General features: G+C 47.3%; 1 protein-coding gene across 1 annotated transcript; it reads left to right on the top strand.

Annotated features, from left to right (window-relative positions):
• The first annotated feature begins 13,227 nt into the window (after positions 1-13,227).
• On the top strand, positions 13,228-23,734 carry COX7A2L (cytochrome c oxidase subunit 7A2 like). Its single transcript, XM_068165149.1, has 3 exons — positions 13,228-13,364; positions 21,487-21,621; positions 22,422-23,734. Exons 1-3 carry the CDS (start codon positions 13,293-13,295, stop codon positions 22,563-22,565), a joined length of 351 nt encoding a protein of 116 aa, XP_068021250.1. The 5' UTR covers positions 13,228-13,292; the 3' UTR covers positions 22,566-23,734.
• The last annotated feature ends 3,935 nt before the right edge of the window (positions 23,735-27,669 follow it).

The following is a 27,669-nucleotide window of genomic DNA, read 5'->3' on the forward strand; positions in this document are numbered from 1 at the left end:
TGTCCCTGTTCTGATGGCTGCAAGAAAGCACAGACAGGTACACAGTGCTGACAGAATACTTTAAAAGGAAAAAAATCATCATAATGCAGCCAGACAAAGAGGAAATGCATAAAAAACCCTGCAAGACTTCTTGAAACGGATCTGAGTTGCACTGCCGTATGATGAGACAAAACCATAATAGTTACATGTTTATAGAATGTCAGTGAGACTATGGGATGCTGCAGGAAAGACCATTAGGAGACTGTCAGTTGTGGAGGTATCACAGGGTAGTAGTTCCTGTGCTGGAAGAATACAGTCCTCAAAAATAAATGTAGTCAAAACTCTGCATTATTTTCAATGCAGAAGACACTGATCTCATGACAGCAATCTATTTTTGTGATGTTACCTCTGATGTGCTAAATGATTCATAAAACAAGAATATTTTCTACAAAAAAAGATGTCTCTGGCAGTCAGACAGTTGACATTAGTATAACTAAATTTGGGTATGCAGGGTTGTGGGGTTTTTTTAAATAAGTCAACTAGAAACCCCTGAGAGTAGAGCCTGCTGACAAATAATCTGGGCAAAACTGGGCCTTCTGAGTGAGCATGGCTTTATCCCATAGCAGCACTTGGAAAAAGGGCTTTGAAGTAGTAGCTGTGAGTGGTATTCTAGGCAGGCATTAGAATACAGAAAATGCCTTCTCAGCCATCTTCCACAATTCCCTAGGTTTACAGGAAGCACTGGAGACGAGGAGCAGTGTGCAGAACGAAACAGCTGGTGCTGAGGACTGGACACCCACACTAAGGGGGCATTCTTCAGACTAGTTCTGGTCTGGTCCTATTTTGTCTAATGTTCATTAGCAGTTGAAGCACACTAGGTGTGCTCTTACAGTTGATCAGGAAGTGCAATTTAATTCAAAAAAGATATCTGTCTGCTCAGAGAGAGAAACAAAAAGAACCAAACCACAGGTATAACTTATAGGTTCACTTAAAAACCATATTTCTGATTAAAAGCTTCCCAGTAATCTGGAGGAAGGTTCTCTTTTTGCTCCTTGTATTTCAGTATCTTCTCTGGAATGGAGTGGAATGGAATGGAATGGAATGGAATGGAATGGAATGGAATGGAATGGAATAGAATAGAATAGAATAGAATAGAATAGAATAGAATAGAATAGAATAGAATAGAATAGAATAGAATAGAATAGAATAGAATAGACCAGACCAGACCATGTTGGAAGAGACCTTCAAGATCATTGTGTCCAACCTATCATCCAACACCACCCAACCAACTAAGCCATGCAACCGAGCACCCCATCAAGTCTCCTCCTGAACACCTCCAATGACGGCAACTCCACCACCTCCCCGGGCAGCCCATTCCAATGGGCAATCACTCTCTCTGTGTAAAACTTCCTCCTGACCTCCAGCCTGAACCTCCCCTGGCACAGCCTGAGACTGTGTCCTCTTGTTCTGGTGCTGGCTGCCTGGAGAAGAGACCAACCTCTGCCTGTCTACAACCTCCCTTCAGGGAGTTGTAGAGAGTGATAAGGTCTCCCCTGAGTCTCCTCCTCTCCAGGCTAAGCAGCCCCAGCTCCCTCAGTCTCTCCTCATAGGGCTGTGTTCCAAACCCCTCACCAACTTCGTTGCCCTTCTCTGAACACCTTCCAGCAAGTCAACCTCCTTCCTAAACTGAGGGGCCCAGAACTGGACACAGGACTCGAGGTGTGGCCTAACCAGTGCAGTGTACAGGGGCAGAATGACCTCCCTGCTCCTGCTGGCCACACTGTTCCTGATGCAGGCCAGGATGCCATTGGCCCTCTTGGCTGCCTGGGCACACTGCAGGCTCATGTTCAGCCTACCATCAACCAGTACCCCCAGATCCCTCTCTGCCTGGCTGCTCTCAGCCACTCTGACCCCAGCCTGTAGCACTGCCTGGGGTTGCTGTGGCCAATGTGCAGAACCTGGCACTTGGAAGTGTTCAATCTCCTGCCCTTGGACTCTGCCCATCTGTCCAGCCTGTCGAGGTCTCTCTGCAGAGCCTCTCTACCCTCCAGCAGATCAACTCCTGTCCCCAGCTTGGTGTCATCAGCAAATTTACTGATGATGGACTCAATGCCCTCATCCAGATCATCAATGAAGATGTTAAAGAACACAGGGCCCAGCACTGATCCGTGGGGGACACCACTGGTGCCTGGCTGCCAGCTGGATGTGACACCATTCACCACCACTCTCTGGGCTCAGCCCTTCAGCCAGTTCCTAACCCCATGCAGTGTTCTCCCATCCAAGCCAGGGGCTGGCAGCTTGGCCAGGAGTTTGCTGTGGGGGACAGTGTCAAAGGCCTTGCTGAAGTCCAGGCAGACCACATCCACAGCCTGCCCCACATCCACCAGGCAGTCACCTGGGCATAGAAGGGGATCAGGTTGGTCAGGCAGGATCTGCCCTTCCTAAATCCATGCTGGCTGGGCCTGATCCCTTGGCCATCCTGTAAGTGCTGTGTGATTGCACTCAGGGTGACCTGTTCCATGATCTTGCCTGGCACTGAGGTCAGGCTGACAGGCCTATAATTCCCTGGCTCATCCAACCTGCCCTTCTTGTGGATGGGCACCACGTTGGCCAGCTTCCAGTCCTCTGGGACCTCTCTGCTCATTAGAGCTTCTAGGAGAATCTGCTCCATGATCTTCCCAGGTACAGAGGTGAGGCTGACAGGTCAGTAGTTCCCAGGGTGCTCCTTTTTAAAAGTGGGTGTAATGCATTCCTCCTTCCAGAGACTAGGGACTTCACCTGACTGACAGGACTCTTCAGCTGTGGCTTGGTGACTCTATCAGCTAATGCAGGACACTGGGATGCATCTCATTGGTTTCCTTCTTATGGAAAACTATCCAGTAACAACCTGGGAGATGACACCTTGGCTCTGCATCCTGGACATATCTTTAGCTAAAACACACCCAAAAGATTTGAAAAGACATGCCTAGTAGTCTCACAAGGATGCTTAGATGTAAAGTACTATTGCTGCTTCTTGATGGTACTGCCTTAAGAATTATTAGCAGGGATCTTGGGGAAGAATTGCTGTTATACTTGCTTCTTGGCCCTGAGCAGTGTAGATTCAATGCACTCTATCAAACAGGACTGCTTCTCCATGTATATATCAATCACGTTACACTATGTTGAGCATGGAGCTCTAACCAATAGTTTATACTTTGGTTGCAGGTTAGTGTGCTGGGTTACAGCATCCTCGATGGGGGCTGAAGGGAATCCAGCCCCAGGCAAACAAAAGGAACCTGATCTGGGCGGGCAGAGAGAGATTTGGTTCTCCCCCTCCCAGGAGGAGGTGCCCGCTGGGTCAAAGCCTCTCCCACTCCACCTCCTGCCCAGCCAGCATAGAGGGCAGGCAGCGTCTGCTTTGCACCTTGCTCCTGCCTGCTTGGCCACCCCTGCCGCTCCTGCTCCCTGTGACTGCTCTGCTCCCTGTGCCTGCCCTGCTCCCTGTTACTGCCCTGCTCCCTGTGGCTGCCCTGCTCCCTGTGCCTGCCCTGCTCCCTGTGGCTGCCCTGCTCCCTGTGACTGCCCTGCTCCCTGTGGCTGCCCTGCTCCCTGTGCCTGCTCTGCTCCCTGTGCCTGCCCTGCTCCCTGTGGCTGCCCTGCTCCCTGTGGCTGCCCTGCTCCCTGTTACTGCCCTGCTCCCTGTGCCTGCCCTGCTCCCTGTGGCTGCCCTGCTCCCTGTGGCTGCCCTGCTCCCTGTGACTGCCCTGCTCCCTGTGGCTGCCCTGCTCCCTGTGCCTGCCCTGCTCCCTGTGGCTGCTCTGCTCCCTGTGCCTGCCCTGCTCCCTGTGGCTGCCCTGCTCCCTGTGGCTGCCCTGCTCCCTGTGACTGCTCTGCTCCCTGTGCCTGCCCTGCTCCCTGTGGCTGCCCTGCTCCCTGTGGCTGCCCTGCTCCCTGTGACTGCTCTGCTCCCTGTGGCTGCCCTGCTCCCTGTGGCTGCCCTGCTCCCTGTGGCTGCTCTGCTCCCTGTGGCTGCCCTGCTCCCTGTGGCTGTCCTGCTCTCTGTGGCTGCTCTGCTCCCTGTGGCTGCTCTGCTCCCTGTGCCTGCTCTGCTCCCTGTGTCTGCCCTGCTCCCTGTGGCTGCCCTGCTCCCTGTGGCTGCCCTGCTCCCTGTGTCTGCCCTGCTCCCTGTGGCTGCCCTGCTCCCTGTGGCTGCTCTGCTCCCTGTGGCTGCCCTGCTCCCTGTGGCTGTCCTGCTCTCTGTGGCTGCTCTGCTCCCTGTGGCTGCCCTGCTCCCTGTGGCTGCCCTGCTCCCTGTGGCTGCCCTGCTCCGTGCTCCATGCTGCATCCACACTTACTACGGAGCTGTGTCCACTTGCACCCAGGGAGCCCAGTGCCAGCTGCTCTGGTTTTGTGTAGTGTTCTATTTACCCTTTACCCTCTACCCTTCCAACCTCCCCTGTTACTGCCATAGATAGAGGTAAAAAATTACTTCACTTCCAAGCCAATCCCAGAGCTGCTGCTTTTGTGATTTTTACCTGCCCTCCCTCTTGCCTGATTTGCTTTGCCTTGCCAGGAAAGGGCTGGGGAGAGAATCTCAACCTGTTTCCACCTGGGCTGTTGTTCCCTGGGTGGAGCTCCAGGCAGGGGCTGGCTGTCCTGCCATGGAGAGAAAGTGCTCCAGGGGCCAGGCAGTGCCAGGGGGTGGGCACAGGAGACTGATTTTGCTATTCCACCTCATACTCCTGCACCAGCAGAGCTCACAGCCCCTTCTCTCTGCTCCCAGCAAGCCCAGCTGCTGCTCTCTGGCTGGTGGGGGAGTGTGGCCCTGTGGCAGGGCCTGGCTGTGTAGCTGGATCTGGTGTGTCCAGCTGCTGCCAGGGGGCAGTGAGGCCTGGGGGGAGGGGGCAGACAGTGTGGGGGTGCAGGCAGTGAGGACAGGGTAGTGTACAGGCAGTGAGGAGGGGGGGTGCAGGCAGTAGGGGGGGGGGGGGAGGCAGTGAGGAGGGGTGCAGGCAGTGAGGCAGGGGTCAGGCAGTGGAGGGGTGCAGGCAGTGAGGGGGGGCAGGCAGTGGGGGGTGTGCATGCAGTGAGGGGGGCAGGCAGTGAGGTGGGGTAGGCAGTGGGTGGGGGTGTGCAGGCAGTGAGGGGGCAGGCAGTGAGGGGGCAGGCAGAGGGGCAGGCAGTGAGGAGGGGTGCAGGCAGTGAGGGGGGGTGCAGGCAGTGAGGAGGGGTGCAGGCAGTGAGGGGGGGTGCAGGCAGTGAGGAGGGGGTGCAGGCAGTGAGGGGGCAGGCAGTGAGGGGAGTAGGCAGTGGGGGGAGTAGGCAGTGGGGTGGTAGGCAGTGGGGGTTGTGTGCAGGCAGTGGGGGGGTGCAGGCAGTGAGGAGGGGGTGCAGGCAGTGAAGGGGGGTGCAGGCAGTGAGGCAGGGGTCAGGCAGTGGAGGGGTGCAGGCAGTGATGGGGGGTGCAGGCAGTGGGGGGGCAGGCAGTGGGGGGGTGTGCAGGCAGTGAGGGGGGCAGGCAGTGAGGCAGAGGGGCAGGCAGTGGGGGGGTGCAGGCAGTGAGGGGGGGTGCAGGCAGTGAGGCAGGGGGGTAGGCAGTGGGGGGGTGCAGGCAGTGAGGGGGGGTGCAGGCAGTGAGGCAGGGGGGTAGGCAGTGGGGGGCTATGCAGGCAGTGAGGCAGGGGGGCAACAGTGGGGGGGCAGGCAGTGAGGCAGGGGGGTAGGCAGTGGCGGGGGTGTGCAGGCAGTGAGGCAGGGATGCAGGCAGTGAGGGGGGTTGCAGGCAGTGAGGCAGGGGTGCAGGCAGTGGGGGGGCAGGCAGTAAGGCAGGGGTGCAGGCAGTGAGGGGGGCAGGCAGTGGGGGGGTGTGCAGACAGTGGGGGGGTGTGCAGGCAGTGAGGGGGGCAGGCAGTGAGGCAGGGGTGCAGGCAGTGGGGGGGGCTATGCAGGCAGTGAGGCAGGGGTGCAGGCAGTGAGGCAGGGGTGCAGGTAGTGAGGGGGTGCAGGCAGTGAGGCAGGCAGTGAGGGGGTGCATGCAGTGGGGGGGGGGGGGGTATGCAGGCAGTGAGGCCTGGAGGGGGGATGGGGGAGGGGGGATGGGGGTGGGGGGCAGGGAAGGGCAGTTTGCCTATGCTGAGACTCCTGAGGGCCAGCGTGGGAGGGAAGAGATTTGTCTGGTGCAGGCCTAGTGTGGGGCTCAGGTGGGAAAAACTAAGCCAGGGCAGATTGTGAGCATGTGTTTCCATCCTTGTGCCTTTGTGCCTCTTGTATTTGATTTACTTTTGTGAAGAGTATTTCTGCTTAACCTCCAGTTCTCTGTGTGTTTGTTTACTCCTTTGAGGTACATTTATTCTGTCCTCAGCTCGGAGCTGCTTCCAGCTCAAACAGGACAACTTTCTTCAGGAAATGACAACTCAGAAGCTGCCAACGATTGAGATTTATTACCTAGGACAGCCACAACACAAATCACTCCTGTGAAAGGAGGCTTTCATCTCTTCCCCTTCCTTACATCCCAAGGTGTGAGGGAGATGTGGTAAAACATCATCACATGCTCAAACATGAAAAAACTGACAAACTTTTCAACCCCAGCTGGCTTTTTGATTCTTGAAGCTGCTGTTAGCAACCCTGCAAGTTCATTGATTTTTGCCTTCTCCGAGGAGCTGTTAGGAGTAGACAGAAGGCAGCATTGCTGCTGGGAAAATGCACTTTCAACCCAAATTCATACACACAGCTGTGTGGCATGTTCCAAAGTGTGGCAGGTAACTAAGTATGAATGACTAACGAGTAAGCACGGGATCAAGAAAACAAGAGAGTCGAGTATTCAAGTCAAGCCACGAAGCATTGTTTACCTTGTGAATTTCCTTGAAGACAATTGTATTTTAGTTGTTAATGCTGAGAAACAGTGCATGGATCCTTCCTCAGCCCCTCACAATACCCTGCTGTCTGCTTCATGCTGTAAAAATGTTCAGGGACACATGGGAAGAGAAAGTCTCTTTTTGCTTTATTCAGGGAGTTTGTTACATCCTGCACTAAGGATGTGGTTGCCTCTGGACTTCTGTCTGTGGATTTGCATATGCAAAGGATGGCAAGAAAAGAGATAAATACAAGGCCAATGCACCATCATCCCATCGTCTACAATGTGTCTGAGAAAAAGACACTTTTGCTGTAGACTGTTGATTCTGTGAGAGAAAAACATTTATAACCTAGGGAGCGAGAAGGAGAGATGAAGGACTTGGGCAGCAGTGTGAAAACAGAAAACCATACAGATACATTTTACCTTTCCATGGCCAGAGGTACCACTCAGTTATTTAGGAATTTATTTCACCAGTTAAGGGAAAAAAAACAGAAAGAATAAGGTGCTGCCACAGTGAGATTTCCCTTCTGGCTGTAAAGGAAAAAGTCACAGTAACAAAGACACACAGAAATTTGGAGCTGGAGTTGTCCCTATCAAAGTCAACAAGAGACACAGTATCCAGGCTTCTAGCGCAGCATTCCAAAACTGGGAACTGTTATAAGCCATTGAGATAGGGCCTGGGGATTTCAAGATTCCTTCCTCAAAACAAAAAAGGCTTTCAGATAATTAATACTTTCTTGACAACCAACACTGATGTGCCAAACATACACTTCCACTCCTGCAAGTCTGAAAACAATGGGGGCAAAAGCGAAGACAGCAAAGCTGGAACGTACTGAAAACAGTACTTACAGCAGGTCTCTGTAATGCTTCTCACAAATGAAGACTACAGGATAAAAAAAACAACATTTCATTGCTCAACTAGAACAAACCACTGCTTTCACAATTTCCATTCGGCTTTTATACAGGTAATGCATAAATGAAGAGAAACAGTCTGTAAAAAGCATAAGGTATTGCCCTATAAGCACAATCCAATCATTACACTTCACAATAATTATATTGCCATGTTTTGTGTTTCTTTATTTTTCTGACAAGTTTTGCTTGAGAACCTGGAAAGAACACTACACATGTGTAACAAGATGTAGATGCCCCCCCCCAAAACTGAAAGATTCCTGATCCCCATCACACTCAACATAATTTGGCGCTCATTGCCAAAGTTGCTGTTGCTATTAACTAACTATTGCTATCAGGTGTTTCACATGCAGAAGCCTTATATCAAGACAAAGAAGTGTCCATGAAACAGACGTGAAGTATGTAATTCTTCTGAAATTGATGAAGAAGATATAAGTGGCTCCTGTTTAATCCCATCTCCCTCAGCAAAAGAACACAACAAAGGCAAGAATTATGTTATGAGAAAGATAAATAGTAAATGTATCACAGTATCACTAAGGTTGAAGAGACCTCTGTCGTAGTTTGGGCTGGGTGCCCTCTGCTACGGGGGTGTTTCCTGTGTCCAGAAGTCCAGCCCAGTGGGTGGACACAGGAAATTAGGTTATTTCCTACCATGATCCCTTGCACCACTATAAGTCTCACGGCGGGGTCTGGCACTTCCTCTTTCCTTCCTCTCCACCAGCCGGTAACTGGGGGAGAGATCTCCTGGCCATGGGCCTGGTTAGGCCCAAGGCCACAGGGGAATGGGCAGTCTCAGATCTGGCCAGCTGAGACTAGCCTAGCAGTGGGGGGAGGGGGGAAGAAGGAGCCCTGGGAGTTTTGGGTGCACCCTCAGGTGGGGATGGGATCTTTCTGGGTCTGTTTTGGGGTCTCTCTTGTCACTGTGTTCCTAGCCTTCTGCACACACTCACTGTTCTCTATTTAAACTTTCCATCGCTTTTGCAATCTGTTTGAGTCGTTATTTCTGCCCGTGGTGGGGAGGGGGTCTGCCCCAACCCATTACATTTTGGTGCCCAACGTGGGGCGCCAAAAATTGTACTGGTTTGAGCCTTAACTGGGAGTTAAAAGCCCAGATGTGGGAAAGGCTGAGAATCAATCCCCCACTCCCCCCTCCTCCCTCCAAACAGAGAGGGGAAAAAAAAAAAGGGTAAGGAGCAAATCCACCAAACAATAATCTGGAATTGGCTTGGAAGTAGAGAGGTGAAGAATTTTCTTAATATATATATATATAACAATAACAGGAAAGGTTCACAAGGGCAAGGAACAAGAATGGATAGGAGGGGGACAAAAAAGAATAATACAAAACCAGTCTTTCTCTGAGGAGGCACAGAGGCAGCAGGGAGAAGGATCAGGTCCAGCCACATGGCTGAGGAGCAGGAGGGCAGCTGCAGTAGCTCTCATCCAGCAGAGGCAGGAGCCAAAAGCTGATCCAACAGCTATGATGTCCTGCTTTTTATACCCTAGCTGGGCAGGGAGGGGGGAGTGGAACAGACTCAGCTTCCCCGGGGGGAAAACACCCTGCAGGGAGGGTAAAGTGCCCGCAAGCCCTCCCCCCTGCTTTGGTTTTTTTGTTTTCAGAAAAGGGCGTTAACCCACCACAACCTCAAAGATCATCGAGTCCAACCTGTCACCACAGACCTCAGGACTAGTCCATGGCACCAAGTATCTTCAGTTTATATTCATATTGTAACTGCATGAACAGTTTTAAAATGAAAAGCTATTATTTTTATTATTAAAAGACATCTCTTATTGCTTGGGAACAGCAATCTGTTTCCTAGAGTCACCTGTGCTGTACATACGGGCAGTACAGCACCAACAAGTTCAGGTGCAGGTGTCAGAAATGACTACTCCTTTATTCTGTGCATAGACTTCATTTCTTTCAGTTGATAATGTGATATAAATGGAACCTGTTTATGCCACAGACTTGTGTTAATAGAGCTTATGGTTGGTGATCATCTAGTTTGGAGGTTTGTATCTATCATGCCTATGCACAGAGAGACACACAGCCAATATTAAGCAAGTCCAATCTAGTACTGCATAAACAAAACATAAGTGCGCACAGCAATTTCATGTTCTAAGTCTACCCACACAGTTGTTCTCAGCGATTCAAGAACGGAGTTGCATGGGCAGATTCACAGATCTTGAGTTCCAGACATCTGTGCTGAAATAATAATCAGCATATGAAGGTTTTGTTCATTAAGCAACAGAATAAGGTCTTCTTGTTTTATTTATCTCCAAAATGAAAATAAATACACAAATGTCACAACAAGAAGAAAGAAGCTCAAAGTAGTCTGCTGCTTTGAGTCACTCACTGACATCCACTCGTCTTGAAGCATTATCTTAGTGCTATTCCAGGGAAGAGCCACGATAAGCTAACATGTTTTAAATCAGTCACCTTTAAAATCTGGATAAAAGCAGAATAAAGTGCATTGCAGTACTGGTTTTAGCTGCAACCAATACCACACCTTCGATGAAGACCCAAAATCCCTGACAGACCAGATGCAGAACTGCCAGTCCCCACGAATTATCTGCCTGCGTCTGAAAGTCAGAGATCAGCTAGAAGTCCAATGCAGGCAGTCTTCTGCTTCCAGGACACCTTGTTTACAGTAACTGTACATAGTTTTATGATCCATAAAGATGCTCAGGCTTTCTTGGAGCCCTGCTAGGGTGAGTGGCCTCATTTTGCTCAGATTACTTCTACAGCAGTAAGCTTCACAGTCTGATTACTCATTACATCACAAAGTCTGATAAGCAGAGCAATCCTGGTAAACATGTAGACTGAAGCAAAAGATGAACCAAAAGCCTTAAGCAAAACCAAGCTCCTTCCTTTAAAGGAGAGACTTCACGCTATGCTGGTTTCACTTTCCCTTTCATGGAAGGCTCCTGTGTTACAATAACAACAGCAGAAGCTTCATCTGTAATGTTCTTCATGTCATCCTCCCATGCGTCCCTCTTGCAAAGCAAACTATTCCCCATCTTTGATGTTGTGAAATAAAACAAGAGATGGCACCTAGGTTTTGTTTCAACAACTTGCAGCAGCAAAGTTTCACAGCTTGCTTTTAAGCATCACGACTTTCACAGTCTCCATGGAGCTCCAGGGCACAAACTTCTTCTTTCTGTGGCTTTCAGTCAATACTGAATCACTTTCCAAGAATTTGGTTCAAGTGCATCAATGCAGCAAGAACTATTTGTACACGGGCCAAACTTCCATGCATGACCTGCCACAAAACCTGTGCTCCTCTGGGATTATAGCCTGTATGGGCATTGGAAAAAAAGGTGGACAAGCAAGATACAAAACAACCTTAGTTAGTTTGCCAGACACACCTACTTCTCCTGGCAAATGCTGAAATAGCCTGATCAGCAAAAAATACAGTGGATCTGCAGACAGGCGCGTCCAGGGATGGTTTCAGAATTGTTGTAATGACACAAATTCCATGGAATTCCGTGGACTTTTGGCACATAAACCTAGCTATGACTCACAGCATTCCATTCTTAAAAGAATACCCCATCTTCAGGGTCTTCTGGTCCATCACAGGCGGATTTGTAATCAGACATAGCTTCCAGTTTAGTCTTCTCAGAAATAAGTGGAATCTTGATCAGCAAATTCTTCTCTACCCTAAATTATGCAGCATTTGTTCCAGTTCATTAATGCTGCCTAGTCTGGAAAGCTACAGGGATTTCACAATTCTGCCTCTAACATTTAAAAAAATATTTGCATAGATTTCCTACTTACCTGAGCAAATAACACATCCTCTCCAGTTAATGCTCCTAGCACAGCCAGAGCATCAACTCAGGGCGTGGAGCATGCAGCTGGCTTTCTTGATGAGAGGGCAGCAGGCACAGAGTTTGTAACACTGAAGTCTCACCAAGAGAAATATCTGCCTACAGGGCAACAGGAACAGGGAAGAAGCGGCACAGCAAGACCATAACCCTGCTCTCACAAGCACCTGGACACACAGGGCTCACAGGCGCTTTCCTCACCGTCGAGCAGTGGTTATCGTCTTTTCAGAATGGGAAGAGACAAGAGGATTCAAGGTTTCATTTTGCTGCCACCAAAGTCAAATTCTAAACACTAAGCAGAAGGTGGGTTAAGAAATCATAGTATACATACGTTTATAAGGGTCTTCTACTTTCAGAAACATCTCCTATGAATAGATCTTCCCCCAGTTTATAAGCAAAGTACAGGTTAGTCGTTTTCACTCACTGTAGGACCACAGCTATGTCAAGCATACCTGCAAACCTGCGTGTGTGACTCTGATAGGCAACACTCTAACTGGTGTGAGTCACTAATGATCAAACATTACCAGCAGAGGATCCCGTTTTAATAAAGCCTCAGGATGTTTACTCTAAACCAACAGCAGGCAATTCACAGACAGCTCAAACTATCGTTTTCCACTGTCAGACCCTGTTAATAGCAAGACACGTTGGATTACCAACAAAAAGATCTCAGCTGGTGACAGCCTGTGACCCAAGGCATGCCCAGAAACCAAGTAACCGCTCTGCTCACATGCCCGGCAGCTGCGAGGCATGGCTAAACGTTTCCACGTTGTACCTTCAGTCTCAGGGCCGCTGGCTTTCTCAGGAAGATTCAGTTCGTAACAGAACAGCGGCATAGCACATTTCCCTAGCTCATGATGCCACATTTACTTAATAAAAATATTCTTTTATTAAAGAAGTTGCAGGTTTCAGATGTTTTCAAAAGACAGCAGGGGAGAGAACCACTTGATGGAGACACAAAGATTAATTTCCAGACAACAAAACCGCTGCTGCCCTTTCTTATTTCAGACCAGAAAACAAAACGAACGGCCAGCGCTGTCTCAAACGCTGCACACGGCGGGCACGCGACTGCAAGCGCACATGCCGGGCGCCCAGAGAGCAGACCCAAGCCGCCAAGCCTCGGCAGAGACAGGGCGAGGTGGACTGCTTTAGGGGGAACACCACACACACGACCCTCCCCACGGTGCAGCCACGCACGCCCTCCTCACACAACGCCACGGTCCCGCAACAACCCCGGCACCACCCCCAGCCACAGTCACGCCCACGCCCCCCAAGTCTGGGCTCGGTGGGGGGCGTGACTTCTCCTGCTGCTTGCGCGGATTGGCTGGCAGCAACCCCCCCTCTCCTTCCACGCCACCGGCCGCGAGCCAGCATCCCACGGCCATTACCCTTCGGCTTCTTAGAGGCCCAGACTATTGCCTGACTGAAAAGTGCCACCAGCTTGACTTCGAGCGAGGCAAGCGTTCAAAGGAGAGAGGTAGTCCCGCTGCTTTAGGAAAGACCTAAGTATTTCTCAGTTTGGTGTGGTTTGTTTTGGGTGGGTTTTTTTGTTTGTGTGGGGTTTTGGTTGGTTGGTTTCTGACTCCGCTTCCGTGGCGTCTTCTGGGGCTGGCCGCTCGCAGGCGTTCATGGCGGGACCCCGCGAGCGGGCGGGCCCTTGCCCGTTACGGCGCCGCAGCAGGGCGCGCAGGGTCCTTCCGCGCCGCGCGTCGCAGCCGGTGGGCTGTGGGCAGCGCGCGTGCCGGCGGCCCCCACCATGTACTACAAGTTTAACGGCTTCACGCAGAGGCTGGTCGGGGCGGCAGCCTCTGCCGCTTACAATCCCCAGGTAACGGAGCCACCTTCCTAGCTTCCCTCGCAGCCGTGCCCCCCCGTGCGCGGTCCGAGGCGCGCCGCCGTGTGACCTTGGGGGGATGAGGCGGTTGCTGTGCGATGAGTGCACGGTCTGAGTTTTGGAATGTCTGAGGTGCGCTTGACACAGCACGCTTGCGGGGCTGAGGCTGCTGGCCGTCTAAAATCGCAGCTGGCAAATTCAGACGGTACTCCAGGTAGTCCCTACTCTCTTTCTCATCTGTGCATGCAGAAAAACTAATTGCGGAAAGCCCTCATTAGAAAGGGCAAATACCCGCGGAGGTCCCTTTGGAGGAAACCGAAACCAGCTTCTTGCCTGGATGCTGCTGATGTATTTACTAAACGTGTAGGTTAAGAGCTGCATTAGACAGGCTTGTGCTCTCCGGTGAGAAGTGCATGGTTAGCTCTGGGTGTGCAGGGGAGTTGCCTGGATTCTTGTTAGCTCAGACGTTTCGGGACAATAGAGTTGCATGCTTCTGGAAGGAAAGCACAGAACCTGCTTGCTTTTGTCTGCATGAACAGAGATTCCCGAGGGATACGAGCAGGTTTTGTGATGTAATCATGTCCCTGGACAAACACAGCATGGTCGCTGTGCTACTTTCAACTTTCTGAGTAAACTTTGAGAAGCTTAAGCTTGTGCAGCGTAGTGATAAGGAAACCCAGCCCTGAGGTTATGGGTTGCAAGAATGACCTTTAGAAAGCCAGCCTTCCAAATAACTACCTCCAGAGTGCAAACCCATCTGATACAGTTATAGACACAGAAGTGAAGTAAAAGTTACAGTTTGTCTTCTCCCTGATGAGGTAACTGAAAGATGCTTCATTAGTGTAAACTCATGTGTATTGTTACCCAAGTAACTATTTCAATCCTAAGCATAATTCTGTGAGCATCCTCCTTCGCTGCTCTGTTTCCCCAGATACCCCTTACTATGCCAGTTTCACTGGGAAAATGCAGTCACCTCCTGCAAGTAAAAATACTGTGTTAAGCCTCTGTAAAATCTCAAAATGTTTCAGGGGGCCTAGACTAATTGCAAACCCTTTAGGTTTTAATTCCTTTGAACTTAAGATGTTCTAGTTTGTCTGGATAGACGATTAGAAAGGGTACAATGACTGGATGAGCAGGTTTAGCATAGCTGTCAACAGGTCACACTCTACCAGGATGCTCATAACAAGTGCAGTACTGCAGGTTACTGCAGGAGATCTGGAGCAGGCATAGAGTGCACTCTTGTAAAGTGTGCAGAAGACATCAAGGCAGTGGCTCCAAAATGCCTGAAGTGGAGCTGCAATTCAGAGGGACCAGTGTAGAACCGAGCTGTAAGCAGGAACACTATGCATTTCCATCAGGAGAAAAGGCAAAGTTGTGCATGTGGAAAGGAAGTCTGTGTCAGGGATGCAAGTCGAGAGCTGAGGCTGGTGGGATCAGCTCTGTGACAGAAACCCCAGAGGTACTGGGAGATAGCAAGCTGGATGAGAGCCAAGGGCATCCTGGGCTGTATTACCATGTGCACAGACAGTAGATTAAGAAAAGAGAACATTTTCTTCTCACTTGGTGCTCACAGGATCAGGTATAGGTACTGAGTCCATTTGTGGGATTATTCTTGATCAGCTGCAGCAAGTTCAGCAGATTTGTTAACAAGATCGTCAGGGGGACTGGAGCACTTGCCTGTGAGGAGATGATGAGGAAATGGGGCTTGTTCTACCTGGAGAAGAGAAAGTACAGTGGGGAGAGGGTAGGTGGAGACCAAAGAGCAGCCAGCCAGCCAGCACTTACAGGGTAGTCATCAAGACAAAAGAGCCAGTCTCTGCGCAGTGCAGAATGACAACAGGCATAAACTGCAACAAGAGTGGCTCAAACTGGATAAGGAAAGACATTCTCATGGTGAGAACAGTCAGGCAGTGGAACAGGTGCCCAGGGAGACTGTGCGGCCTCCATCCTGGGAGGTTTTTGAGGTCAGGTCAGATAAAACCCACAACAACCTGGTTTTACCTCAGTTTTGACTAAAGAGTGCTAGAAGGCCTTTCTGTCCTCAAGTATCTTACAATCTTAAGTAAACCTTAAGTGACTTCCTCATATGGCATTTTTCGTCCCAGCAAGATTTTTATCCTTCTCTTTCCCTATCGCTCTTCAGAAGGCTTGCTGGGCAGCTCTTGGGGGTGTGTGGGGGTTGGTAGTGGAATAAATGATGTGTCCTAATCTAAAAGTATGTCATTAACTGTATGTCCAATAGGTGCCTGTGCTAGAAAACACTCCTGCCACTATTGCAGTGTTTGGGGCATTTCTTATTTCTACACAAAGTTGTATTAATTAACACTTCATTTGTGTTAAGGAAACCAAAGGCTGGGGTTACTATGGGGGATGGGGAGGGGGAAGGGCTTCAAGTCCTGGAATGGGTTGTCCAGGGAGGTGGTCGAGGCCCCATCCCTGGAGGTGTTTAAGCCCAGGCTGGATGAGGTTGTGGCCAGGCTGATCTAGTGTGGGGTGTCCCTGCCCATGGCAGGGGGGTTGGAACTGGATGATCCTTGTGGTCCCTTCCAACCCTGACTGATACTATGATACTAAGTCCAAGTAGTAACGTACCTCCCTTCTGGAAGACTATAGCTTGGGCACTGTGTATGGGCACTGTGTATGGGCACTGTGACTGTTTCCTGCAAGTAATGCATCTTTGGAAGGATCTTAAGAGAAATACCCTACCACAAATACGGAAAGCTCTGATAAGTGCCTACAGTAAAGTCATCCTAAGGACAATGCTCTTACCTTCTAGAGCCCAGGTTGTGGAGTATTGCTTGCCTTTCTGTTCAGTAGGTTTACTCACATTACAACAATCATGATTATAATTTTCAGGGATTAAAGAGGCAGAAGCAAGATGAGAGTGATACAGGATTCTGTTATCTCACATTCTGCTCTGTTAAGAGTATTGGGTATGAAGGAGTATAGTTGCCCTAGATACCAAAAGATGCAAATTCTGGATTCTTGACATCTAGATTAAAATGCTGTAGTGTTATGTTTCAAAGCTGGTTTATAAAGGGTTGATGCAAAACTCGCTTCCCCTGTAAGTAGTATTGCAGAGAAGGAAAAAATCTGCATCGATCTGTGCTGTGCAAGGCAAGAGAGTGTTCAAGGAACAAAAGTAGTTCTAGAACGTTGTAGTGGCATTGTATTTCATGGCACTGTATGTCATCACTGAAATGTTAAAACCTAATTTTGGAGAGAAGGTGAGATTGTGTCCAAGCATGGGCATTCCACATGAGACATATCAGTATTGTCTTATTTAATAAGTGTGGGAGTTTGGCACTGATGAAAACGCCGTGCCTTCCATATCTGTCTCGCCATACACACAGCTCTTAGCTGAGGCACAACAAAGATACTGTGCTTTTAAAAAGTTACCTTCAGTACCTTTTTCACAGTGTTCTAATGCCAACTTTTTTGTACTTTGAATTATTTTTTCACTTAACTCTGCTCTCAGGTGACATACTCAGATGCCTCAGTCTGATAAAGTTATTTCCAATAAAAATAGGAAAGGAATGATGGGAATATGTAGATGTTAAGTGCAAAAGGAAGGAATTTTTTTCCCCTATTGATTTCATTGCTGTTTAATAAAACCATGGCTTGGCTTGTGAAATGGTTTGCTTTTTGTGCTCCCATTTATCTTCTTGCTTCTGGAAAAATGAAAGCATCCTGCCATTCGATGTCGGCTTCATTGAAATATGCAGTGTGATAATTCACACTATCCTCATGCTTCCCAATGGACTATTTGCAGGTTTCAGCTTATTCTGGGCTTGTAAACTATCAGTCAAAATGTATTTCAGAAATTATTTTGCTAACAGCTTATACTAACAAGAAGAAAAAAAACCTCTCTTAACATGAAGCCTGTATTGGTTTTTTCATCTCTGTCTTGGCATTCTCAGAAGCCTTAGTTTTAGCAAAGTTATGTGAAGTAGCATGAACAGTTTTGCCTGTTTGATTAGGTGGGAACTTTCTCAACTAACTCAGGAGGGAAGTGAAATAAGTTAAAAACTACTACTCAGATTTAGGAGGATGGTGACTGCATAACTGTTACAAGTACAATAAAAACTGTTAATTCAAAGAGTTGACTTATGTTTAAAGGACTGATAGTGGCACCCAGTACCAGAACAAGAGGACACAGTCTCAGGCTGCGCCAGGGGAGGTTCAGGTTGGATGTTAGGAAGAAGTTCTATACAGAAAGAGTGATTGCGCTATGGAATGGGCTGCCCGGGGAGGTGGTGGAGTCGCTGTCATTGAAGGTGTTCAGGAGGAGACTTGATGGGGTGCTTGGTGCCATGGGTTAGCTGTTTGGGTGGGTTGGATTGGTTGATGGGTTGGACACGATGATCTTGAAGGTCTCTTCCAACCTGGTTTGGTTTATTCTAATAAAGGTTTTATTCTAATAAAGATGCCCTCAGATAAGAATAACAATGTGAACATTTCCCTAGTTCCTCAAGGCTGACCATAGTCCTGTTAGAAATTTAGTTGTACTACATATCTTCACTTCATACAACTTACTTTGCTATGTAGTTATTTAAACCCTCCCCCCACCCTCCCCAACCACAGGTCTTTTGATTTTAGCTGTTGTGAAATGCTTGGAGCTCATTGGAGAACTGGAATGCTTGATCTTTTATGCTGTAGATAATAAAGGTGATTTTGTGTACATTTTAAGTGAGCATGTCATCTCGATACAAAGCCTCAAGCGATCCCACCCAAAAGCATCCATGTGCTAGAGTCAACAAATATTTGATCCCATATGATGAGCTATGTTCTACTGTGAAGGGTTTGCTATTTATGCTGGAACTGCCTAGGCTCAGGAAGTCTATAAAGTTAACCTCAATGCATGGTGTGAAACAATAGCAGCTTAACTTGCTTTCTTGTTTCCCCTTTTCATTTTGGTCCTTACCTCAGCTACTTTCTTACTCTCTGATCATTTTAGCAATTCCACTAACAATAAAAAGCTTAAGTGGGGTGCTATCTCAATTCAACTTTGCTCCAAATCCGCTAACTGTTTTTTGTGCTGTCAGGGAAATAGAAGTCTGGCATGGGGATTCATGCTAATAAGGCATAAGTTGGTTTAACTTTGAGCATGTTTGTGAAACAGTGGATACATTGCATCCTAAGACCTTCCGACCTCTGACAGGAGAACAAACATCATTTATGTAGATGTGGTGGGTTGAAATTACCCTCTAAATAAAATTGCCAGACCAGCTCAGTTGGAAACAGTCAGCATGGCTTTGCCAAGGGCAAATCCTGCCTGACCAACCTGGTGGCCTTCTATGAGCAGGTGACAAAATTAATAGATGAGGGGCGAGCAACTGATGTCGTTTACCTGGACCTGAGCAAAGCCTTCGACACTGTCCCACACCACATCCGGGTGTCCAAACTGGTGACACATGGGTTTGATGGGTGGACCACTAGATGGATAAGGAACTGGCTTGATGGCCGCACCCAAAGAGTGGCTGTCAATGGCTCCATGTCCCAGTGGAGGCCAGTGACAAGTGGAGTCCCTCAGGGATCAGTCCTGGGACCTGTCTTATTCAACATCTTTGTGGGGGACATGGACAGTGGCATTGAGTGCACCCTCAGCAAGTTTGCTGATGACACCAAGCTGTGTGGTGCAGCAGACAGCTGGAGGGAAGGGAGGCCATCCAGAGGGACCTTGACAGGCTGGAGAGGTGGGCACAAGCCAACCTCATGAAGTTCAATAAGAGCAAGTGCAGGGTCCTGCATCTGGGTCGAGGCAATCCCAGGCACAAATACAGGCTGGGCAGTGACTGGCTGGAGGATAGCCCTGAGGAGAGAGACTTGGGGGTGCTGGTGGACAAAAAGCTCAACATGAGCTCTCAGTGTGCACTTGCAGCCCGCAAAGCCAATCAGATCCTGGGCTGCATCAGGAGAAGTGTGGCTAGCAGGTCGAGGGAGGTGATCCTCCCCCTCTACTCAGCCCTGGTGAGACCCCACCTGGAGTACTGTGTCCAGTTCTGGAGCCCCTATTACAAGAGGGATGTGGAGGTGCTGGAACGTGTCCAGAGAAGGGCCACGAGGATGATCAGAGGGCTGGAGCACCTCTCCTATGAGGACAGACTGAAGGAGTTGGGGCTGTACAGTCTGCAGAAGAGAAGGCTCCGAGGTGACCTAATTGTCGCCTTCCAGTATCTGAAGGGGGCCTACAGGAAGGCTGGGGAAGGACTTCTCAGGATATCAGGTAGTGATAGGAATAGGGGGAATGGAATGAAGCTGGAGGTGGGGAGATTCAGGCTGGATGTGAGGAGGAGGTTCTTCACCATGAGAGTGGTGAAACCCTGGAATGGGTTGTCCAGGGAGGTGGTCGAGGCCCCGTCCCTGGGGGTGTTTAAGAGCAGGCTGGATGAGGCTCTGTCCAGCCTGATCTAGTGTGGGGTGTCCCTGCCCATGGCAGGGGGGTTGGAACTAGATGATCCTTGTGGTCCCTTCCAACCCTGAATGAAACTATGAAACTATGAAACTATGAAAGCAAATGAAGCTGTATTTACAAGCAAAACTAAAATCTAGAATGTGAAATGCAATGAATAGGTACAAAATACACAATATTTGCCATTTGTAAACAAGAACTGCCCTGGACAAACCCGGGGGTTACCAACAACTTCTTCCTCTTGCTCATATTTAGTAGTTAGCTTCTTAGTACTTGACCACAAGAAGAATGCAGCCAAGGTCAGCAACAGCCAAGCAGAAGCACCAGCTGGTATCTGCTAGGGCAAAGAAGTTGAAAGAGAAAAGTTAGTTTCTACAACTAACTTAATGTTAGTTATCAGACCAATGGGATTGTTTAGACCTTATTGCTATTTTTTCTTTTACATTGTACTAGTTAAGATCTGTGGAAACCTTTCCTAGGCAGAGCCTAAAACTACCAGAGTAGGGGCAGGCAGAGAACTGTGTGTGTTGCTTTGGATTAGCTACTTATCCTGACCTTCCATTGAGCACGTCAGCATGTGACAGTCATGTCTGTAGCATGCTGATAAAATCAGCTGATGTTGACTCTTCTGCACCAGTGCATCCACTGTGCTTTGTCCAAGAACTGGACAAATGTCTATGAACGTGATTGGAAATAAAAGATGAATGCCTTAACACCAAGAGAGGAATCAGCAGTGTAAAACATTTTCTGAGGAGGCATAGGTCAGTGTGTAGGGGCAGTAAGTACTGTCTTGGCTGTAATGAGACAGTGATGTTACTAAATAAACCAGTGGTTTTAGTCGTGTTAAATACAAGTGACACTTCTGGGTCATTTAAGGTGTTTTAATGTCTTACTTAAAAAATCATTTGTACTAAAATTCTTCAGTGTAACACTCCTCAGCCTCTCTGTACAGATATTAGCATGATTGATTTCACTGTGCACAGAGTGTCTTGCATCCAAGGTGGTATCCTGTAGAAACAGGAGTTTTAGCACTAATAACCAATGGTAGGAGTTACTAATCACATTAATCCCTCCATGTGTGAGTTTAGGGATGATGAAAGCAGGACCTTTATCTTGGAACTGTTTGAGGTATTTCATAGAATTACCATGGAACCATAGTTTTTAATTATGGCAAATGTAGAATACAACCATCTGGACTGAAAGGAAACTAAGTTACACTGCTCATGGGAAGGCATTGAGGTAAGGAAAGCTGCAGCAGTCAGATAGTAGATAATACTTCTTATGTATATAAAAAAATCAAAACCCCTATACATCCAAATTATTTAATACCCTTTTATTTACAGCTACTGCTTGTAGCATTCAGAAATAAGAATTCATTGAGTTCTCTGCACTTCAACACCAGGGATTCCCTGCTTCTAACCCTGCTCCTGGGATAGGCCCCTAGATAGTCTGACTACATGCAAAATGTGAAGCAGCAGTTTGGACAGAGTGCCAGCACAGAACAACTTATGATGGCTATAAATATATGTTGTGAAGAAATCAGAAAGCTCTCCTTGCCAAGTCCCAAACCCAAAGTTGTGTCATACCAGATAAGTGTTCTTTGTAACGTTTCCTTGTAATGACTGGCAGCGTGCCTACCTAATGTGACAACTGGTACATTTGGGAGTGTTACATACCCTGATGTTGTAACCTTTATTTGTGCAGGGACTCAAACCAGTAGTATCCACTGAATCCTCAGCTCTGATTTTTGGGACAACAGCTAAACTTGCTTCAGATGTACCAGCAGCTGATTCTTTCTTGGGTAAAAACAAGGTGCCAGACCTACAGAAACTCTTTCAGGTAACAACAACTTTGAGAGTAATTTAAAGGAAACTGGAGAGTGGGACACACTTTTCCTTATTTTAGTGTGGCTAACTACTTCTGTCTTCTACAATACTAAAATTTTGTATAGTCTAGTTAGAAAGTGTCAAGTACAGTATAAGCTGCATACTTGTACTATATTGCAAGGTATTCATATACATATATCTTGTATAGGAGATCAATACAAAAAGTGAAAAGCTTAGCAACATTGTCTCTTTTCTTGCTGGCTCCAGAAGGGGCTGATTATGGTATTTGACCATGGGAAGTACTTTCTGTCTGGGATTTCTAGTGTTTGCCTTAAAGCAGATATGGAGGACCAAAGCAGATCATTATTGTTTTCTGTCTAATAATTGGAATATTGCTGAAGCTATTTATAATGCAGTACAAGAGGAGCACAGTGAAGTTTCCAAAGCCAGTTTGGTAGCTGTGCAGTTTGGGAGTTGTCATAAAGCAGATCAGCTAAGCATTTTTCTCCCAAAACACCTATAATGTGCTTTATATAACTTGGTGAATAATTTTTTATGCCTCTCTTATCACATTCTCTTGTTAGTGACACTTTTCTAGAGGTATTACTGCCTGCACTTCACAGCTTTGGTTATTTAAGTTAGCTTGCATTGTCTTGCTAAATGGAAAGCACGGTATGCACTTGATTGTAGATAGCTTTTTTTGTCAGGTTATTTCCCTCTTGGAAGTCTCTTAATTTACCTAAGGTAGCTTGTTCCTTATGGCCTTGGTATGGGTATTAGTTTCTTTGTTTCCTTTTTAAACTCTTCCCACAGAGAGCAGACGGGCTGCCAGTACACCTGAAGAGAGGCCTTCCAGATAAGCTGCTTTATCGGACCACTATGGCTCTAACAATAGGAGGGACTATCTACTGTCTAGTAGCACTGTACATGGCCTCACAACCAAGAAACCAAAAATGAATGAACCACAGCTCATGGGACTTGACACATCTCTGAAGGACCTCCTGCATGCACCTCTTGGCACTGGCTGTAGTTAATTCTGTGATCGCATTGGGTTCGTTATCCAGATCAAATTTCTTGGAGAAACTGTTTTAAATTGGTTGCCTTATGTGTTCTAGAAATTGACATGAACAGACTGAAGACATCATTTTAGCATATGGTTGTAGCTTTGCATTTCTTGTCTTGCAGGAGTGTGTGAACAGTTTGAGAAAGTTAAGCTGTTCTTCTTGCCATCCCCCCAACTTAAACAGGACAAATACTTTGTGGGCTGTGCTCCACGTGCCTTAGTGCGAGGATGCTGCTGGTTTCCACAGTGAGCACACAGAGCTCATTTTACATAAGCAGGTGGCAGCAGAACTTCTCCAAATGCTGGCATATTACTAAATATTTGTACCTTTGGCAGTAGGACAAAGAGCATTTAAAGTGGGTTTATTCCATAATGATAACATCACTGTGTGCATCACAGTGTACCAGTATTGTAGCATCAGTTGTACAAGGTTTTGGAATTTCATTTGTCAAACAATCTTACTGCACAATAAAGATAACTACATGAGTAATGAAACAGACAAATCTTTAAGGTTTCAAACTGCTCTATCTGTCCCAATGGTGAAATAAACATGCTGGTACACTTTTGTTTGGCTTCAACTGGTAGATAATTGATTCTGCTGTTGGGGTTTTTTTGAGATGTTAATCCTTAAACTCCTTTCAGGTCTCACTGCAAGTTTTAACTAATTTTTGGTGGAACAGGTCACTATAACAACTCTGTGCATTGTTTTCAGTTCACACACACACCTAGTTATATATGCAGATAGACACACACGTTTCCTTTGGAAGAGAGAGAAGCCAAGGAGACACTGTATTCAATCTCTTTCCCTGGTAAGGAGGGCAGGACTCCCCTCATCAGAGAAAGGACTGCATTGCTATGTTCACACAGCAAAGTGCCCTGAAGAACAAGAAAGCTTGCAAGCTGTAGCCAGACGGTTAGGCTGCAGCTGCAAAACCTTGGCCACCTCTCATTTAGTTTTGAGATCATCGTAAAGAAAGTACACCATTGTGAATTATTTTTCTTACTAAAAACACCCCTTCCACCAACCCCTCCCCCCCACAAAACCACCCAACCTAGTTAAATACCTACTCAGAAATATTTTGGATACCATATTTTATGAAGATTCAAGAGAGTTTGTGTTTTGAGTTATTTTTGGTGATAGACCTAACCTATTCCTAAGCCTTCAGGTACACCCTTACCTTTACAAGGAATCATCTATCCCTGGCTTGCTGTTAACATAAAGTATCAAGGAAGGAGAACTAGCGCTGAATTGCAGCATCAAGAAAGCGACTTCAATATTTTGAGTTGTCACCCCCAGAAGTAAGAATGGGAGCCGGGTACTACAACTTCATTTTACTTGTATGATGTGCTGCCTTTTTTTGCTTTGTTTTGTCTTACAAATTATGCAACCTGCCAGCACTGAGAACTGAGAAAACAAGATGCATTTTTAAGTAACAGCTTTTACTGTAGTGTTTTGGCACGAAGGAATGGTAGAGAATAAATTTTGATGAGCTTTCATACCCCAGGTTGCCGGATTTGGAAGGGAAAGCCACCTGAGACGTAAAATGCTCAGTAACAAATTTATCTCATGGATAATCAGCTGTCCCCCATGGCATTATCTTATTGTTGAGAGACAGGGGCTTTCCTGCTTAGATGATGTCTTGTTATCTCTTTGTAATGGTTTTTAAATAAGATCCCTCTCCCTACTTTTTACGTGGGAGTAGTTGAATAAATGCACTTAGACACTGATAGTATGCGTGTCTTTCAGCCGCCTAAAGATAAAAGTATGCTGAGGAGAGCACTCCTCCACAGTGTTTCAGTATGGCCATGCCATCCCTAGAGGCCTTCACGTTTCACATTCTCAGTACAGCGATACAACACTGCAATTGCAATGTGAAGATCCTAATTAATTGATCTGAACTTTAAGGTTGACAGATGAAAAGGCACTAAGAAAGAAATGCAAGAGAAAATAGGAAAATGGGAATCTCTTGTTACTGCCACCAGCAAGCCAAAGAGTGTTTAGGAGCTGTTTCCTCATACACATGTACATAGTATTTGCCCCCCCCCCCCCCCCCCTTACCCTCCTTTCTCCAAAGTCAAGCCTTCCAAGAGGCTTCAGGTAATTTTTCCCCATTCCTGTCACAAAGCATTACCCCTGCACATCTTAACATTTTAAAAATACAGATGTTTTGCACGAAGAGGAAAAGGAATATATTGGGTAAGTTACATGTAAAATGCAAGAAAGGGGAAAAAAGCCAGAGGCTGCCTGCATTTTATGCCATAGCTTGCTTGGACTCGGCCGGGTCTCATGGGTAGCCACACTTGGATTTCTGCTTTAAAGCGGAAAGTGATCCAAACGTTAATTTTAGCAATAGGCATGAAAAACAACCTTGAAGTATTTTGCATATTCAGTCCTAATTGAATCTTTAATAAAGATCATCCATTTGAATCCATTCCAGTTAGTTGCAGTGCAAGTGCTGCACAGATTGCTGAGAAATACAAGCATGTTTGCTGTGAAAGATGGCAAGCGTGCCTGTCGATCAGGAAACACGCTATCACGTATCTGTATGACATCTCAGTGGTACAAGATCTTCTCTCCTAGCAGTGCTTACTTGATCCCAGGCTGCTTTTGAGCGTGGCACTTGGCAGCAGAATGGGTTTTATTTGCACACGAATTACTTCAAAATACACTAAGCTTAAATCCCAGAGTCTGCCTCCCCCTCCAGGCTGTTGCAGACAGTCTGTGTCTGGCTGACAATTTTCCCTATCCAGTGAAGAATGGCTTGCTAGACAAAGGTCTGAACTTTTGTTTAGACATATACTCAGCTATGCAGAATCTGATGGATAATGCCTATCAACTCTGCCAGCCAAGAAGCTGCGTATTTGATCTATCTGTACTGCAACATGTAGCAACTAAAATATCCAACTGTGACACTATTCAAATGTTGGAATCATTCAGGGAGACACGTGCCCTTGAAGAAATTTCTCCGCTGTCTGGCGCATTCTTGCACTGAGTTGCAAGAAAAGCCTGTGTAATACAGCTTTTGTAGATGACAGGCTCAAATCCCATGTTCTTTGTTTAAATTGTATGAGATAAACCAAACTGAGCAAAATTAGAAGAGACTGTCAGCAGCACTATTAACTAGAGTCATTGCTTCTTCCTGCTTTGCTGCCTCTCCTTCCTAGGTGTGGATGTCTTTGCCTTTCTTGCCTCTTTTTCTGGGAGCAGGAAGCAACAAGGAATCAGGTACCTGTTCCCAGAATGAGTTTTCTTGCTTCTATAACAAGGGAGATTGAATGGCTATAGAGTAACCAATTTGTTTCCATGGAATCCATTCCTTTCTCTGTGTGTACAACCAAATAGCTAGACTGCGGTTTTGTCCAAAACTGTAGTGCCTTGCCTGCCTGACCTAAGAAATGGAAGGCCATCATGAATACTCTAGTTGCTCAACAGCAGGCCCAGCTATCACCACTGGCTCTCAGGTACAAGTAGAGAGAGAAATGGGGAAGTGATATTCACGGTCTCTGTAAAGAAAGCCATCAGCACCTACACAAAGTAATCACCTGCAAAGAGTATCATCGAATGTCAGCAGGTGTGACCATTTGAGGCTGCGCCTTTAAGAACGGAACACCATGGCTGAAAGCCACATGTGACTATGTGTCAGATGGTTATTCCACACAAATACATATAAACATGTGTGCTCTATTTCAGGTCTGAGTTCCATGTTTTCAAAATTCATCAGCTTTCACCAGCCAGATGACAGTCTCTTGTACAGACACTCATATATGCCCTTTAATTTTCACATGCTGTAAACTCAAATGACCATCCAATATACACATTTCATCAGGATCAGCAATCTCTGTTTTGTCTTTTTCTCTCTATAAATTTTAACTGTCTGCATATGAGTCTTCAAATGCTAGATCAAGTCCAAACTAATCTTTTAACTTGCATTGCTTTTATTGTTGGCCACAGCAACCCCATGCAGTGCTACAGGCTGGGGACAGAGTGGCTGGAGAGTGGCCAGGTGGAAAGGCACCTGGGGCTATGTGGTGGGTTGAAGTTCCACCCCCAACACTAACTTTGCCAGATCAGCTCAGTTGGAAGCTAATGGAAGCTGTATTTACAGGGAAGACTACAATCTACAGTGGGATGCAATGAATATGTACAAAATATTCAGGATTTACAATATTTACAGATATTTACAATTAAACTGCACAAAAACACCCCCTGGTCAAAGACCAGGGGAAGCTACTAGCTTCTCCTTTTCTGTGCCCCCCACCCCCTTGTCCAAAAGGGAGAAGAGAAAGGACCAGAGAAAGTTGTTGTTAGACTTAACCAAAACAATGCAGCCAAGGTCAAGCAGAAGCAAGTTAGTATCTCTCCTGAGTGAAAAAGCAAGAAGAGGAGAAGGAATTGTTTTGGTACAACCAGTCTCTCCAATGGAATTGTTTAGTTACCATGATTTTCCTTTTCACACCCAATAGAGGTTTATTTACATTTTACTACTTTTCTGTGCAAGATCTGTGAAAAAATTTTAAAGGCATAGCCTAAAATTACTGCAGAGTACTGGTTGATAGTAGGCTGAACATGAGCCAGCAGTGTGCCCAGGTGGCCAAGAAAGCCAATGGCATCCTGGCCTGGATCAGGAACAGTGTGGCCAGCAGGAGCAGGGAAGTCATTGTGCCCTGTACTCAGCACTGGTTAGGCCACACCTTGAGTCCTGTGTCCAGTTCTGGGCTCCTCAGTTTAGGAAAGATGTTGAGATGCTGGAAGGTGTCCAGAGAAGGGCAACAAAGCTGGGGGAGGGGTCTGGAGCACAGCCCTGTGAGGAGAGGCTGAGGGAGCTGGGGTTGCTTAGCCTGGAGAAGAGGAGGCTCAGGGGAGACCTTCTTGCTGTCTACGACTACCTGAAGGGAGGTTGTAGCCAGGTGGGGGTTGGTCTCTTCTCCCAGGCACCCAGCAGCAGAACAAGAGGACACAGTCTCAAGCTGTACCAGGGGAGGCTCAGGCTGGATGTT

This window comes from Melanerpes formicivorus, unplaced genomic scaffold, assembly GCF_026170545.1.
Source record: "Melanerpes formicivorus ecotype bairdi unplaced genomic scaffold, bMelFor1.0.p_v2 SCAF_84, whole genome shotgun sequence".
Lineage (NCBI taxonomy): Eukaryota > Metazoa > Chordata > Aves > Piciformes > Picidae > Melanerpes > Melanerpes formicivorus.